General features: G+C 40.0%; 1 protein-coding gene across 2 annotated transcripts; it reads left to right on the top strand.

The window, feature by feature from the left end:
• Nucleotides 1–5,614: 5,614 nt before the first annotated feature.
• Nucleotides 5,615–17,787, top strand: LOC135494670 (organic cation transporter protein-like). Of its 2 annotated transcripts, none has more exons than XM_064782865.1 (11): nucleotides 5,615–5,762; nucleotides 10,358–10,837; nucleotides 11,369–11,472; nucleotides 11,952–12,106; nucleotides 12,788–12,962; nucleotides 13,308–13,488; nucleotides 14,211–14,296; nucleotides 14,962–15,182; nucleotides 15,631–15,812; nucleotides 16,239–16,375; nucleotides 16,774–17,787. In XM_064782865.1, exons 2-11 carry the CDS (start codon nucleotides 10,406–10,408, stop codon nucleotides 16,871–16,873), a joined length of 1,773 nt encoding a protein of 590 aa, XP_064638935.1. In that variant the 5' UTR covers nucleotides 5,615–5,762; nucleotides 10,358–10,405; the 3' UTR covers nucleotides 16,874–17,787. The 2 variants fall into 2 exon arrangements, with proteins under 2 accessions (XP_064638935.1, XP_064638936.1); XM_064782866.1 differs by lacking the exon at nucleotides 5,615–5,762 and adding an exon at nucleotides 6,038–6,212.
• Nucleotides 17,788–18,238: the final 451 nt, after the last annotated feature.

The raw sequence follows: 18,238 nt of genomic DNA, 5'->3' as shown, positions 1-18,238 counted from the left end.
GTTTAATGTATTATTTATCTATCATTGAGGGCACACTCGAATTGTGAAAATAGTTTTTGTTTCCATCCTCTCGCTGTTGGCGCGGTATAATTTTTTTACAGCTAACCTAAATTTCGTGCTGTGTAATGTTCATTTGCCAACGTACATCCTCGCACTAAATATTTTATGTTACACTGAGAGAGCCAACACTTGATAATTTGCATTATTGAAATGTAGTGGACCATCCACGTGTGCGACAAACGGGACAGGAACACAATACCCGACAGTGACATGAGTGAGGACCATGTAAGGACCAGTGTACTTTCAAAGTCAGCCATGTTCCAGGGCAGAACAATGAATTGTCGTAGCCTGACTTAACTGAATCCAATGCTGTCATGGTCATTCCATCCTGAGATCGGGTTTTTGGTACTCCTTCCTCGTATTGAAATATCGAGAGGCGGAGTTTATTTAAAACCACTGGTTATGTCAGGATGTAGTCATTTAGACTTGCTTTCTTTTGTCTGTCCATCCAGCATGGCAGGTGATGACGTCGGGTGAAACCATTCTATATCCTCTGGCCAGTGCAGATATAAAAAAGGTGTCCGGTGTGACAGCGGATATAGTCCCCCTGGAGTCATAGTCCGGTAGCATTGTATTTGATCAATTAAGCAGCATGATCTATTGTACCGCTAACCCTAACCAAAACATTTAGCAATGCGGGCTATTGTTACACGGACTATCAGCCCTAGGACTACTATCCCTTGCACACCGGCCCTATTTTAATGCCATGACCGTCGATAGCTCATAAATTAAAGTGTCAAATCGAATCCTTTGTTCCCCGGACATGCTATTCTGTGGGACTTTTGAAACATCTTCACCGGGTTTACGTTGTTCTGTAGGCGATATACGGAAACGCAATGGTTTCAACACACATACACAAATAATTTTTTGTCAAACTTGGCTTTTTTCCATGTTCAAAAGTGATAAAAACGCACTTCATTTTATTGGACTGTTATTGTGATAAAGGCAAAGGCGGTCTGATAGTGTAATAATTGTATTAATTAAGAACATACGAAGGCAATTTTATAAAGACTAACTGAAATGATGTACATGTATGTGACCCATAATTAAATTGGGTACACATCCACCTTCCTATAACTAACGGTAAAGTCAACTCCATCGGACACGGTATTTTTTAGACTGTTCCTTTAGCCTAAGTAATGACAAGAGGAACGATTGGTCATTAAATCAACTTCCATGCAATTTGTGTTAAACCGAAACAAATGGAATGATACTTGTAACTGTGGCAGTTTTGTATGTGCTGGTTGAGTTTCAGTACTTAACTGAAATATGAAAAAATACAGAATTCTGACGTTGTCGAGTCCCCAATACCTTGGCTACACCTGTGGCTTATTGCCAACACTTGAAAGCGTGATACAGCATCGAGCACAGGCGACTTTTTCTATTCGACCAACTCATAAAAATGGCAGAAAATCTCTTTTTTATCTTCATGATACTTTTTACACTTGTCAAAACCACAGTTTTATCCGAAATCAGCCTTGCCATGAGGATAACTCACTACATTATCGTAAAGGGGGAGTATATACCAGGAATATATTTGGACGAATCCTTCTTTGCCGACCCAATCATTTGTGGACTACAATGTCAGAAACATTCCGAATGCAAGTCTTTCAATTATGTCGAGGCTAACGGAAAATGTCAATTATCAAGTTACACGTTTAACCTTTGTGTGAAATCATATTACCTGAAGAACAGGACGGGAACTGTGAGTTATATTAATTACAATTCAGATGGTAAGTGTTAAAAGGAAACTGCTGGCGTCTAACTTACGATTCAGACTGTAAGTTAAGTGTTTTAAGGAAGGGGGAACTGTGAGTTACCTAACTTACGATTCAGACTGTAAGTTGATTGTTTTAAGGAAGGGGGAACTGTGAGTTACCTAACTTACGATTCAGACTGTAAGTTAAGTGTTTTTAGGAAGGGGGAACTGTGAGTTACCTAACTTACGATTCAGACTGTAAGTTAAGTGTTTTTAGGAACGGGGAACTGTGAGTTACCTAACTTACGATTCAGACTGTAAGTAAAGTGTTTTTAGGAACGGGGAACTGTGAGTTACCTAACTTACGATTCAGACTGTAAGTTAAGTGTTTTTAGGAACGGGGAACTGTGAGTTACCCAACTTACGATTCAGACTGTAAGTTAAGTGTTTTAAGAAACGGGGAACTGTGAGTTACCTAACTTACGATTCAGACTGTAAGTAAAGTGTTTTAAGAAACGGGGAACTGTGAGTTACCTAACTTACGATTCAGACTATAAGTAAAGTGTTTTTAGGAAGGGGGAACTGTCAGTTACCTAAGGTAGACACGGTGTGAATGTCCAGCTACATTTTAAAGGTGGACTGGAGCCTTTGACCTACATCGTATACTGATGACCATTACTAAACATCCACATCCAGTCATCAGGGCTGGGTTGTTCAAAACAACGTTAGCTTTAATAAAGACGTTTAGTCTTAACGTGAACATTTTAATTGGTTTAACTGAAAGAGATAACGTCCTTAATGATACTTAACGTAACCGTTTAGGGATAACGTGACTTTTGTGAATACGGACAACAATCAGGCGATGTAGCAAAATTAAAGCGAGGCCAATAGAAACATGATATTTTAGTTTCTCCCCCAACCCCCAACCCCCTCCCAACTCAGAAACTAAAAAAATATGATTTTTGGCTTCACTTTCTATAGCCTTATTAGTGCTGCATATCCTTGACTTTTGGCACGTTGGGATATAGGCCTGCTTCAAGGCGGGATCCAAATCTGCATGAGGGCAAGTGGTTAAACAGGGTGTCCGAAAGGAATTTAGGAGCAGATATAGGCATTTTGAGGGCTAGAAAACGTTTCAGGAAGGGTCATCAATATATACCCCACCAAAAAAAAAAAAATTATTTTTTATTTTTTAAGGCTTTTTTGAGAGAAAAAACCAGCAAAAATGTTATGACTCCCTGACCCCCTCCACCCAAACGTTCACTTTAATATTGCTACAGCCCCTTAATCACTAGGGGGGTTTACACGGGACCAGACCGATCTAGATGGATCTGGATCAGCTTGGATTGGTCTGCCGTGTAAACGCATTCAAATATGATCAGATATGGGCGGGTCAGTCTTTGTCCCGTGTAAAGGGCCTTATTGCTAATTTCCATCTGTGAACCGTTTTAGGCAAGCCCCAATGCTGCGGTGAATACAAATTCCAGAACGAACTGGACACCCTGCCGGACGGGAACTACGCTCTCTACCCGGGGACACCTAAGACCATCCCTGTCACAATGTACTGCAAGAGTGGCAGCACACCAACCGGTTACAAAGAGTTTATTAATCTGCCAGCCAATAACCTTAACAGAAACGAGTTTCCAGGAAAATTGTTGAAAGCGGACAGAGGAGGAACTAAATTTACAAAAGTTCGGATTCGTACAAACGTAGGTTTGACATAAAAAGTCTAGTTTCACCTATCTATTATAAGACCTGGTGGTTTTTTAAAAATTTTAGCCTGGTATCATGCACATGGTCGATCGTTCAATTCGAATAGACAATGGGGTTACGACCCCGATAACGGTACGATGATATACAATGTATTCTGAACAGTTTGAAAATGAATACTCTGGTACAATGTCAAAGGCTTCCATGAATTGGCATCAAATGTAGGCCTAGGATTTTGAGTGACAGACTACCAACCGCAAAAAATCATGTCTCAAAAGTACAAAAATTACTCTCATTCGATGCTCTGAAAACATGCCCATTCGTCCAATGGTCATCGTCAACGATTTTCATCATCAATTTTACCACAGAAAATTTAAAAAGATTAAAACCTTTTAGAATCATATCACTAATTTCTTATTTGGTAAACAGAATCACTTTCGTTTCAGGATCTAACCGTGGTAGTCGGTGACTACACCTTTACTTCCCTATACGGAAACATTGGCCAAAGCAAGCACAAGTACGGGTGGGGCGGAGGCTGCACCAAGTCAGGTGCAGGGGGCGGCTTCGAAATCGACTTGAGAGGGACAAAGTTTCAAATCAAAGCAGGGGTAACGGTTCTGCTGAATAGGCTACAATACTTTTGCACCTTTTTTAAGTGACCCACACGAAATGTTTTCTAGGTGTCTTGGGCAGCTGTGCACAAATTATTAGGCCAATTTCTTCAAAGTCTCTTTTTTCAATACATTTGGGACCGAAAACGATTTCCAGGTCAGAGACAAATAACTGCTGGAGTCAAGTGGCATTTTACCGTGGCGAAAATAGCTCTTGGTGTCATCAGGGCTGAGTTGTTCAAAACCACGTTAGCTTAACGGCGCCGTTGAAAATCTTGATAAGCTTAACGGAAAGTGATAACCGCTAGGTATAACAACGTGACCCTTGTGCTTTTGAACAACCGTGCCCTGGCCGTTATACGGTGGCTGGGAAAGGACATCAGATAATTTTTTTTCAACATGAAAATTTCTTTTTCAGGAAATATCTCGATCGATAGACTTATTATCTCGGGTGATCGAGTTTTTTTTATCTCGAGCGATCGAGATAATAAGTCCATCGAGCGAGATATTTCCTGAAAATTTTTTTCATGTTTAAAAAAAAATCATATGATGCCCTTTCCCAGCCACCATACCTTTACTTGCACATCTTGCTTTAAGTTTTATTCTCGTATTGTCCATTTTTTCAGACAACTTGGGAGAAAGATGGTCATAAGCCTAAGATGACGACATCCAATCCGATCATTGCCAATTCCAATAACCAGAGGGCGACCAACAGGTGTAACGGCCGGTGTGGAACGTGCTTTCCAAAGGGTCGTGTCCTGAAGTTTCAGATATACAACCCTTAATTAGGACCAATGGATATGGAATTATTATGACGTCATCGAGTCGTTCTCTACATGTAGGCCTACGACGAAACTGCAATGACAATAGCGTCGCGCTCAGTATCGACGTTGAATCCGACCTCTATGTGCACTCGGGAGGCGCGAAAGGTTTCAGAAGTTGTGCGTGCTAAAACTATAGAAAATATATACATGTACATATGTATATAGCGGACGAAATGACGAACAATTTCGCAAAGAATCCTACACCCAGCCGGATATTCTTGAAATTTGTAATTGAATCTGAGTTTCTAATTTCGTCAATACATATGTATGAATACAAATGTTAGCATTGCCGTTGTGAAGACAGGTATGGATATACATATTCTCTAAATATATTATTGTACCAAGCTTCAGCAAATGCGTATACATGATAACTTCACTACAGCATTGTGTATAACTGCATTTCTATTTTCCTGTACCACCAGTAGTTTGGCTACGTACAGCGTATCCCTTTCAACACTACTCACAGGAACGATATTTCAACCTTTGGTAGAGCGGTGCGCCCCTGGCCAGTTGATGACCAAAATAAGGCGCCAAAAACTCGGACATCGGTTGACTTGGCAACGGTTACATGTATTTACTCTTCTAAAGTGCCCCAGATTTGATATGAAGTATATAGTGACCAGGCGTTCAGCATAATACTGTGTGGCCCAAATTGATAAGATACTGATAACATGACTTCTACCTGTCGCGCGCATGCCAGCTGGAACTTGCCCAAAAAGCACTCTGAATGAATTGGGGTTCAGTCACCGTAGGATAGGTCGCCATGTCATAACACCACCAAACGTTTAATGACAATAACTGCTAAACATTCCGCTCTTTTTCTTCCAATACCGGTATGATTTCAATTTTGGGTTACCGGTACGTATATTTGACCCTTGATAAAGTTATCTACTGTATAGGTGAAGTTAGTATGCGTGTAGTACAGTATACTCTAGTTTCACAGATCTAAGATCGTTTCTGCATACTCAAGCCATGGCCAAAATGAGCACATAAGTCGTTCGACGCCATTCAACTTTTTGGCGACACGCAATTTTTCCGATGGTCATCGCATCATGTTTCGGCTTAACGAAGTAGTCTTAGGTCAGTGAATATAGAGTTGTATAGTATTGTTGCGTAGTTGATTGATATCATGACAGTTATCATTACGGAATGATACTATGTGTCTATTGTCTTGGAACAACCGGATTTATTCGGATTTCACGACACCCCACAGAAGGAAAGACATTGGACATTGAGGGATTAATGTGCTAGTGTATTGACGAAGATATAGGAGAGTTTGATGGGTTTTTTGTCCAGTTTATAATTACGGTAAGATGGGTATAATGGTGTTTGCCTTAGCAATATCGTAGAGTCGTGCAATGCATGCCATGCAGTGCATATCACACGCACAACTCGGCATGCCATTGGGGGTAGGACATTTTATTACTGCCGGTATAACCTGTTTGGTAATGTATCTCAATTTTTCAGCCCCCCCCCCCCCCCCCAACACACACTTTAATGCCTTGTAGGGTGTATCATTCCATAGAAAATAACAAAACTCATGAATTCGATTGTCAATGATGAAATTAAGGGTTGACCCATTTTGGATAGAACTTGAAATCCTATAGCAATTAGCTTCTCTTTCAAAAAGAAGTGAATGAAAATTTCAAGGGTGGGAATCAGGTGTTTCCCAATGAACAGCCTCCAAGGTTTCAAATGGACATTCACTTCGTTTTAATGGTCATTCATAGCTCTTCGAGTTGGTAAGGTCTTTGAAGCCTGCTTCGTGTCCAGTGAATCATATTAGTGTTTGGACTTCGGACGGACACGGATACCGGACGATGAACCAACTGTCCAAAGCACAAGGTTTAGTTTTTCGTGACCTTTAATGATAGCAGTCATACAAGCCGTTAATAAACTGGACTTGATTTACATTATCGAGTCTATTTGTGAAAACAAAACGACCATTAAAAGGATAAAGTGTTGTCAGTGGTTGTCAATCATTACATGAATTGAAATCGTCGTAAATTTGAACCATTTGACACGTAATAATTGTGACAACGACGAATCCAGTGCTTTCCTTGTCACCCAAGTAATTAGTTATCAATTAATGCATTTATCGCTAATGATAATAGCTGATTTGTATTACATGTACATTGTATATCCAAAAATTGGCGTAACCCATTGTGCTTTCGCCACATAAAAGACGATTGTAAATGAACAATGTCAATGGAATATGTCTTAGTCATTTCATTAGAGGATTTGTTATGGTAATACCTGGACCGGCCCACTATTACCAGAAATTGAACACAGCCAGGCCCTTTCCAACAAGAGTTGCTACTCTTGCTGTGACGATGGAGGAGATTTAAATCTAGGCCTTTTGCGATTTCGCTCGGTGGCCACTTATTGCCAAATTACAGTAGATTATCACACTCCTGCTGTCCGGATTTTGGCATTCAAATTCACGCAATCCTTTAAGTGCTCTTCAGGGTTTTTGGCTCCGAAGAGTTCATCTCATCACAATATCGTATTTGAGCGCTTGACGAGACCGCCTGCTTTTTAGTCTGGAGGTAAGCCATTCATCAGTTTTGTCATTCATTTCCAGTATATTGAGACGATTAATTCACAAGGTCGCACTCTCAAAACTTTGCTGCCTAATTGTTTATGAAGACTGCAGTTTCTTCTTCTTTTTCTTCCTGGGGCAGTTTACAATATTTTCGATTGATCTTACAGGTTTTCTATCCCAAATTCTCCTTACTCAAAACGTGCGACAAAGCACACATTTCTCCAATCTGGGCATTTTGATGAAATATCTTGGAACAAGATATCCCCCCTTCAGATAAGTTGATTTAGACAGAGTCTTTCTATACAATAGAAATGTATAGAAATGTATAGTAAGACTCTGATTTAGAGGAGTAATCACCACGATGCTTCACGGCACACTGCTACTCAGGTGTAACATCATTGCCAAGGCCAACATGTTAAAAACGACATGCATTGCTACATGTAAGCAGAGTCTTCAAAGACTCTGATATAAGTGCGCAAGCGTGAAGTATGTGTCACTCTATAAGGTCATTGGTTTTCGAAGTGTTACAAAGTTTTTTCAGGTCAAAAACCTATATGTATTGCAATGAACATACAGGATCACAGTGAAATCCAAAATGGCTACCGCATCATTACAAGGGTAGTCATCATCACTTCATTTAATTTGCCACCGATTGATCATTTTGAAGTGTCTCGATCGTCAACTTGTCTCAAACTGTGCGCAAAGACAAATAAACTTGACCCGACCTAATCTTAACATTTCTATGAAAGGGTTATCAAGAAAGATAAAAGTGCAATTTACACAATGCCGTACATGTAGTGCAGTTAATATTTTAAAAAACAATTAAATAGGGTAAATACGTGCTGATTATAAGTTCCAACAAGGCCGTTATGTATGCAGATGTGCAAATATCATAAATAACCTGTCTCAGCAAATTCGTTTTCACAATAAATACACTACGGCATTGTGTATAACTACATCATGGACCATGAGTAGTTACGAACGGCGTACCCCTTTGAATCTATGGTTAATAAGCTAATGCATGTTCTTGTCCAAAAACCTGTAGTCGTCCCACCAGGACCATGGCTTGGATAATGCACATCAGCTCACTGCTGAGTTCTTGAATCTAAACCTCAAAACCATTTTTGTCCTTAATGCGATGCAGACTTTGTATATCTCTCGGGCATTGGTAAATTCAAATATCTTTTAGGAAGTGACTACTTGGCAAGCCCGGCTTTCCAAACAGCGACTTTTTTTTGTCCTGAATGGAGAGCCGAACTCATTAATATTAAAGTAAAGTCTCCAGCTCGCCAAACAGGGTAGATTTTTTACCTGTTTGGCAAGCCCGGCTGGCCGAACAGGGTGGCTTTTAGTGCTGTATGGCAAGCGGCTCTCCAAACAGGACAAAAAAAGATGCCTGTTCGGCGAGCGGCTCGCCAAATAGACCCGGCCTATCTTTTAACATGTATTTCTAATCCTGCCTTTACACGAATAACACGCTATATTTATGATATGAACCCGTATTGGTTGGAAGCTAACCTCCTAGTGTTGGTTCGATATCAGGAGGTGATGAAACGTATGTAGGTTACATTAACTCCTGACTAATGTCTTTAATGTCTTATATGTATTTTTTGTGTTTTTTATTTCGTATTATTGTATTATATGTTTTTATATCCGTAGCCGCCTGGTGGGCACTAACAATATAAATACATACAATTGAATTGAATTGAATTGAATTATTTATTTCGTATATTGATATACAGTTTCTGAATACAAACTAGTCTAGTGCAGTAGTTCAATTAGTGTGCGAGTTACAAAAAGTACAATACAATGTATTTACAAGAGATAACCAAAAAATCGCCTGATATGTCATCAACGAGAGCTGAGAAGGGTCTCAAAGTAAATCATTATAGCAGATATTTCCTGGCGAGCTAAGATATATCACATTGTTTTTCATCTTCTTGAAAAACTATATCTCCAAGAATGTACACCCTTGTCGGAAAGTTTATGGACACCAGTTTTTGCACATTTTCTCAAAAACGGCTAATCCTATTGAACCCAAATATTCACCAATGGTGGAGAATCTTCCTGGCTATCGAATGACGTGATAGTTGATATCAGGACCAATTGCATAACAAAGTTATTACATAATTTTGAGAGGCATCTATTTTTCACTTTTTGGTTGATTTTTTTTAAATCGAAGTATAAATCTTGCATCATACAGATAACAATGCTAAGACTTTCTGTGAAGAAAGTATTTGAAAATATCATTTACTTTTCATGATATATCAAAATATCAAAATTTTGAGATTCTGAAAATTTTGAGATTTTTCTGATTTTTCGATATATCCTAGTAGTTCCCATGTCCCCTGAATGAATGGTGATTTTTTTCTGATTTTCAACTAAAGGAACATCTTGAAATTATAATATGAAAATTTTCATACTACCAAGTATCCACCTTTTCTCAGCAATATTAGTTGCTAGCTGTGCTAAATTGGTGCCAATCATTATTTGGGTATGACTTCTCAATGATACAGTTGCAAAAAACCCAAAAATATCAAATTATCAAAATATCAAAATTTTGATATTTCGATATATCTCAAAACCGAAATGAGATTTATCCAAATTTTTTTCACAGAAAGTCTTAGCTATGTGCAATATATACTGTAGGTTAATTTGGTTTTGAAAAATTGATTAACAAAAAAGTAAAAAAAAGATCCCTCTCAAAATTATGTAATAACTTTGTTATGCAATTGGTCCTGATATCAACTATCACGTCATTCGATAGCCAAGAAGATTCTCCACCATTGGTGAAAATTTGGGTTCAATAGGATTAGCCGTTTTTGAGAAAATGTGCAAAAACTGGTGTCCATAAACTTTCCGACAAGGGTGTACGTGCATACGGTGTGACGATATTGACTTGTTTCAGATTCTGAAGTGCCAGCCCTGATAGAGCATTAGCCTATACGGAGACGAGATGAAATTCGATGACGTATTGACCCACCACGTGGGGCAGGTCGGCAGATACCAATGGTTCCTTTACATTTCACTCACAGTCGCCGCCACCCCCACCGCATGGTTCGCCATTGCCATGGTTTTCGTTGGAGGGGGATCCGGCGGACAAAACTATGAATGCCAGATGCCGGAACATTTAAAAAACGCATCACTGCCGAAACATGTGCTGGTTCCAATGGAAGTTGACGCGACCGGAGAGGCTATATTCAGTAAATGTCAATACTACGATCACTCAAATTCGAACCTGAGTGCATTGAGTGTGTATAATACGACTGAAATGTGGAGGAATACGACTCTAGCTATCGGCGTCATAGCCAATCAGACTTCGAAGCGATTTTGCCAGAGCTGGGAGTATGATACGCAGGGGCGGTTTCAGTCGACAGTGATGGAGCAGGTAAATGATGACGTCATTATTTATTGTAATCCCCCGCGAAGGTTTCGATCACCTTCTCATTAAAGGGACAACTTGGGCATGAGATATGTTCAATTTGGTTTTTCATACAAATCGTCTTCCAAAAAGACTGTGACTACTCCAAACAGGACAATTGACAAAATATTGAACTGCAATATACAATGCACTAGAACGGGATGTAACCATAGGTCTGTCTGAAAATCACTAGCCATGTCCAAATCTGCTTCGCAACAGCGGCAAAAATCGTTAGGAGAGATCAGAATGTTGCAGCGCATGGTGACCAGCAGGATCATTATCCTTCTGGCCAAGTGAATACCATGTCCAAGCTCTCCCTGAAAGATACCGTTCGGGGTGTTCCCCCAAACGAAATGAGACGGCAACACATGAGCCGTGATATTGCATGCCCAGGATGATTGTCGCTGAGGTGGATCTAGATTAAATGGTGGTGCCTATGGACAACCCTTAGTTACGAACGGCGTACCGCTTTAAAGGTTAATAACTGTCTCATTTCAGTACAAGCTGACTTGTCAGAGTGAATGGTTGCTCCCTCTCGTGCAGAGTTTCTTCATGATTGGATGGCTATGTGGAAACTTCATCTTTGGATCTCTCGCGGATAGGTAACGTAAACAATATTTTGTCATCGCGGACGTATGGTACTAATTTTTGTGCCTTCTGTTCTGGTGCATAATCTTGACGCCCAAGCGCGACGCACTTGCAATCCTATACTAAATATCCTAATTCAAAATATGTAAATTAATCTAATCAATAACAACAGATTAAATCAAAAAAGGCTGCGTACTTATCAATGAAGAAAAATAGAAACAAATGGATTTGCATATGTTTCCTTTCACAAACAAATGATGTGGCATTACAAACAATATGAAAATAAAGAATTTTCATTTTCTTCGTACTGATCTTGCCTTCAAAAGCAACCCCTTGTACATAGCAAAGAGGTCAAGGGAAACCAAGCACTATTCAATGCCAAAAACATCCAGTCATCATGCAATAGATAACTTCAACTAGATAACTAAGATTCACAGTAACCATCCTCCCTATACATGATCCAACTTTGATTAGCTCTTATTTTCTGTTCTAGGTACGGTCGTATGACGGTGATTCCAATAGGATTCTTTCTCGAGACGATCCTCGGGATAGCTGTCCCTTTTGTCCCCAACTACTATGGCGCCCTTGTGCTCAAGTTCCTTCTGGGTGGCGTGACCGGCGGAACGTATACCATCTGCTTCGTATTATGTAAGTTTGCAATGGTAGGACGAGCATATCTGCCCTCGCATTGTGTACACTCATTTCTCTATGCTAGAACCGACGTATACCATCGGCTTTGTAACATGTAAAGCTAGGTGCACACAGAGCTTGTGACTGCGTGATCGCAGCTGCAAGACGTATCCCCAAAGTCATGCGACGACGCAATCCTCTAGACTGTTGCGATCATGTGTGACATCGACGACGCCAAATCATCACCAATGTTTCCCGTGCTCCTCTTTCCATTCTTCAACCATGTCTGTGGGCGCTGCCACTTGAAATCATGTGGTGTAACAGCAACGATTTGATTGGTCGAGAGGTAATAGATTGTCGGCAAATTCTCTCAACGCGCAAGCGAGCGGTGCAAACTGCTTTGAGCAGCCTTGCGTCCTATGGCTGCGGCGAATACGGCTCCGACAAATATCAAATCATATTGATCCTTGCGATTCTGACTGCGCCCGGGACGCAAGCACTACATGGCTGCGGTCTCCAGTGCAGTCCTCGCAAAGAGCCTTGCGGCTGCGATCACGCAGGCTCTAAGCTCTGTGTGCTCCTAGCTTAAGATTCCTAAAAACAACAACCAGTTGATGTCTTTAGATGCTCAACTTGTGAAGTCTATACGAACACATCACCAGATTTTCCCAATGTACATGTACTTTTCTTTGATTGCAGGTCTGGAATTTGCCGGTAAGAAATACCGTCCATTCGTTGCCTCCGTGTTCCATTGTGGTTTTAATGGCGGTCTGTGTGTTATTGCGGGTATTGCCTATGCACTGGAACCAATCAACCATACGACCTTACAGATCATCATCGGATGCTTCCCAGCCTTCTTCATTGTCCTCAGATGGTAAGTGACATTTCAACTCAGTAAAGAATACAGGATGTTGCAAGTCAGTCCCCAAACCGAACTATGCTTTTTCATGGCAGTCGGGGAAGCTGTGGTCTTAGGACCCACGTATTTTGCCAACTTTATTGCGGAGGTAATGCCCAAAGTCTCCAACAGGTTTGGCTGCATCTCCGAGCTCTGTTTGGTAAGGACACCCGGTCTGCTTGGAGAGAATATGCAGTTGTTTCATTCTAGTGGTTTACTTTCCTTCTGCTGGTCACAATGACCAATTTTGTTGAATTGATAATGTCCTATAGTTGACTTCCTGCTTTCAACTCGATATCAAATAATTCTCCATTGTTTTAGGCTCATTCCTGAATCACCCAGGTGGCTGGTGTCCGACGGAAGATTTCAGAAAGCAAAGCATATCGTCAGAAAAATCGCCCGTTGCAACGGTCGCCCGGTTCCTAGAATTGAGGATATCGTGTTTGAGGAGGAAAAACTATTTGAAAAACTAAATGATTTGGACGAAAAGAGTTCAAACTATGTAAGTCTTCAATCATCATATGATTAGTTTTCCTTTGTCTTCTGAATCTTTGTCTCCTGAATCTTTGTCTTCTGAACCTTTGTCTTCCAAACCTTTGTATTCTGAAACTTTATCTTCTGAACCTTAATCTTTTGAACCTTTATCTTCTGAACCTTTATCATCTGAACCTTTATCTTCTGTACATTTGTCTTCTTGACCTTTGTCTTCTGAATCTTTATCTTCTGAACCTTTTTCTTTAGAACCTTTGTCTTCTGAACCGTCGTCTTCTGAATCTTTATCTCCTGAACCTTTGTCTTTAGAATCTTTGTCTTCTGAACCTTTGTCTTCTGAATCTTTATCTTCTGAACCTTTGTCTTTTTCTTTAGAACCTTTGTCTTCTGAACCTTTGTCTTCTGAATCTTTATCTTCTGAACCTTTGTCTTTTTCTTTAGAACCTTTGTCTTCTGAACCTTTGTCTTCTGAATCTTTATCTTCTGAACCTTTGTCTTTAGAACCTTTGTCTTCTGAACCTTCGTCTTCTGAATCTTTGTCTTTTGTTCCTTTGTCTTCGGACTTCATCTTTTGAACCTTTGTCTTCTTAGCTGAGCCGCACTATCACTGCATGTCGTGTTGGAAAATCGGAACAAATCATCCTTATAATAACTATTTACTCAAAGAGAGACGCTAATAAGGTGCTTCGGATCATTCTCTTCACTTATCAAACACATTTCTCTCCATTCCAGTCTAAAGACGAAAGGATCTACACGGTTGTTGACTTATTCCGAACACCAAACATTCGAAGGATTGCCCTTGCTTCTTTTGTAGTATGGTAGGTTATTACCCTACTATGCTAGATTCCTATTATGTAATTGCTGCCTCTGCTTTTCTATAAACAGTAGCGGTAGTTTGCTTCATAACTAATTGTTCTTGTCAATTATAGCAGAAGTAGATGCTTTGGCTAACTCGTAGAGAGCTAGCTACTTATAATCAACCTCGTAATTTGTTATTTCTGATTCTTTGTTTTGATTTCGGGGACAAAAGTTGACCTTGCCTTGCACTTGGGATGGGTAGTACAAGGATGTTGTTTCCAAAACATGACTATTTTAAAGAGTTGCACCCATTGTCGCGTCCTCGTGCTGTTAGCAATTCGGCACAGGACATTCATGAAACCAGAATGGAGCATTATTATGATATTATTAATCGAACCTTCAGTTGATTGGTATTTAGTGAATATCATTAGTTATGAATGTAGAGTGACTAACACTTGTATAAAAGAACTGTGGTATAAATTGTATCAACATTTAACCTAGAGTTCTAGTAAAACTAATAAAAGGGACATTGCTTTATGTGTAAAAGTGCCAAGCCTGGTACTTAAAGAAACAATTTGATCATGCAGAAGGACACTGCCAGAATAAAGAAACTGATATTTCCCACTGACCTTATAAAAGTGGAAGAGGAATACTTTGACATGTCCTCTCCCTTCTCGTCATCTAGGTTTGCCTCGGCCTTCATCTACTACGGGTTCCTCTTCATCTCTGGGGGCATCGGCGGTAATGTCTACATTAATACGGTGATCTCGGGTGCCACAGGGGTCGTCTCCGCCTTCATCACCGTCCCTTTACTTAACTACTTCGGCCGGCGGACCACTGCGGTGTGCGTACAGGTGATGATGGCGATTGCTCTTTTTGCAGCTATAGGATTGGTCAATAAGCCAGGTAATTTGAAATGCTTCGGAAATGGCATTGGACCATCTATTCGATGACAAAATTTCATTAGTTTCACCTTTGGCTCAATACTCTATATTTCTTCATTTTACCAAATGCGTTCACAAAGATATTAAAATGGATGAAAAGTCGAGACCCTATAGAATCAACAATCATCTCTCCGAGGGAGGGTCTCCCACATTTCCGAGTCAAGGCCATTGACCTATCCGTGCAGATCAAGCCTCATCATGAAGGCCACCTCTGAACTGGGCCTTAGTATGGACCGTACATCCAGCTTACAAATGTACAAGGCTTCCGTATTATGACGAGGCTTCCTTATTATGACTAGGCTTTTCCAATCTTTCAAACTGATATCGCATCTCGTAAAAGCATGCACATTCATTTCTTGACAAGCCTGAGGCACATGCCAGTCAGCAATGGTTTTCCATTTCCATTTCAGATTACGAAACCGCACTGGTGATCGTCGTGTCCATAGGAAAGTTCTGTAACATCTTGGTGTTCGATGCCATCTACCTCCACTCTGCCGAGATGTTCCCGACTGGCACCAGGAGTCTCGGGGTCGGCATGGGCTCGCTCTTCGCTCGCGTAGGCGCGCTCATTTCGCCGCTCATTGGAAACATGGTAAGAAAAACTCGTGGAAGAATTAGCCAGGCCACCATGACTAATTTTGTGTTATTTCTACCGACCACTACAACATCTTTCCGACCCTGACCAACTTCTTCCTGCCTGAAAAATCGCACTTTCTTCCCAAGGCAGGAAGCCCTTCGAAGTTTCGCTAACATCTCCTAAGTAAGTTTTGATTTTATATCTAATCGCCGCCTGCGATCTCTAATGAGAGATCAAACTAAACCTACATGTATTTGATTTGGTAGCCACGCGTGGAAACTGGGCCGGTCAATAACTTGGCAACGGTTACCAATGTCGGAGCTTGGACATTGAGCAGCCTGCAGGGTGAACTCCTCCAGCAAGTTCTGGCAAAATGCATAGAATTGACCCTTGACAGATTGTTTGTTTTCAATATACTAAAAGTCTACCTTGCCTTTTCAGACAATATTTTGGCACTTACTGCCAATTGTTGTCTTTTCTGCTGTGGCTGTGATCTCAACGCTGTTCGCCCTACTTCTTCCTGAAACAGTCGGACGCCCCCTACCGGAGACCATCGAAGATGGAGAAAAGTTTGCCAAGTCAGTCTTGTATTACTACTAACGAAATCAGTACCACCGGTGTTAAGACCACTAGCTATCATAATTTAAAAGATATCTATATATTGGTTGGAATTGGAATTTTGCTGAATTATTGGTGAAGTGATGAAACAATCCAATGTATATATATGTCCATGTTAGAATCTTGGTTGGAATGGCTACTTCTTGGAATTATTTATAGATTTTCGAGAGAATTTTTGATAAAATTTTTTTTGATTGGAATGGCCATTTCTTGAAATTCTTGGTAAGAATATTTATTCAAGTAGCTTTTCCTTGGAGTTCTTGGTAGAATCTTGGTTGGAATGGTCATTTCTTGCTAAAGTGATTTTCTCGTGCAACTACTTTGTCATTTTTACTCTGATCTCAATATCTCGTTCCAGGTTTGACCTCTCCGGATTCTGCCCCTTGTGCGATAAAAAGACCAGAGATGGGTATGAGGTGGGAGCGACCACGGATGTGGAGTTGCACCATAGGTGTTGAGGGGAGAGGAAGTTAAGGCAGGGCTATTGGGGCCTAGGGCCTAATCAGGCAACCAACCAACCCGCTTTGACAACTAGTCGTGGCATAAATCTGCAAGCTATTATTGACTTTGGTATAACCATGATCACAAGATCGTGGTCACTTCTGCATTGCAAAAGTCATTGGAAAGTCTTGACTGACCCATTATAAGGAAAATCATGTACATGTATTGTATAAAGTGCTCCTGTATAAAGTGATATCAACGATGATAAGAGTGAACTAGGCCTACTACATTTTTGCGTCTTTCTATTTGAACAATTCGATTACTTCAATCAAAACATTTTTTGGCAGTTTTTACTATTTCAAATCTTAGTCAGTCACGAATCTGCAGACATGAAACACCCGTGAACATTTGGCAGTTCACAGGAAGCTTTCAGGTGACGATTGTCAGCTACGTCACTTAACTTTTTTCCGTCCCCAGTTGTGATGATAAATGTACAAGGAAACCACAGTGCTCAAATATACGCAATGTTTTAAAAGCCCACTTATTTATGAAGACATGGAGATCTTTTTTCGACAATAATATGACTTGTATTATTTATCTTTGATTAGTGAAACTGCTTGCTCAATTGTAAATATGATTATATCAGGTAAATACCTATTGATTATATCAATTTATTACCTGTTTTTCTAATTGTATCAATTATGAATGTGTGAGAGAAGTTCGACATGAACTTAGTCGTGTTAGTGTGAAGAAATTCGACCTTTAAATCTTTTAAAATCTGAAGAATTGCGAAATCAAAAAGATCAGTTTTGAAATCATGGGAATCCAGTCAAATTCATTACAACTATGATTTCATGGCATCTGCCAGTCCTTATTATTTGTGACACGTTAGTCCAATATTGAATTCAAAATAAATAACTCCAAATGATAGAAAAGGGCCGTAATATATATGAAATGTGAAACGCGAATGCGAATGCGAAACTGACCTCTGAAGTCGCTCAGTTATTATAGCAAGTATTAAGATGAGAGAGGTATCATTTCGTTCGTATTGGTCTCACCTTTAATAGCAATTCTTGCAAATGGTTAGGGGTTAATTAATACTGAGCATCATGCGATTTAAAAAGACATATTTATGGGGTTATTTTGAGTGGTTCATTATTCTCTAATCTACTAGTATACTTGAATGCTGAACAGCAATGTATTAGCATGGCCAAATCAATTTCTCAGTTCTGAAATAACTCCAGAGAGAGGTGTGGTAAGAAGAATTTAGCAGTATCAGGAGCCAATAACTCATTACCTCACGTTATTACCCCATTGTATATACATGCACACTCACATGATATATTCAAGAAAGTACCTTGTTCCGTGTAAAAATATATTTC

Source organism: Lineus longissimus, chromosome 10 (genome assembly GCF_910592395.1).
Source record: "Lineus longissimus chromosome 10, tnLinLong1.2, whole genome shotgun sequence".
Lineage (NCBI taxonomy): Eukaryota > Metazoa > Nemertea > Pilidiophora > Heteronemertea > Lineidae > Lineus > Lineus longissimus.
The sequence above is the reverse complement of the archived record's forward strand: the minus strand, read 5'-3'. Positions and strand labels throughout refer to the sequence as shown.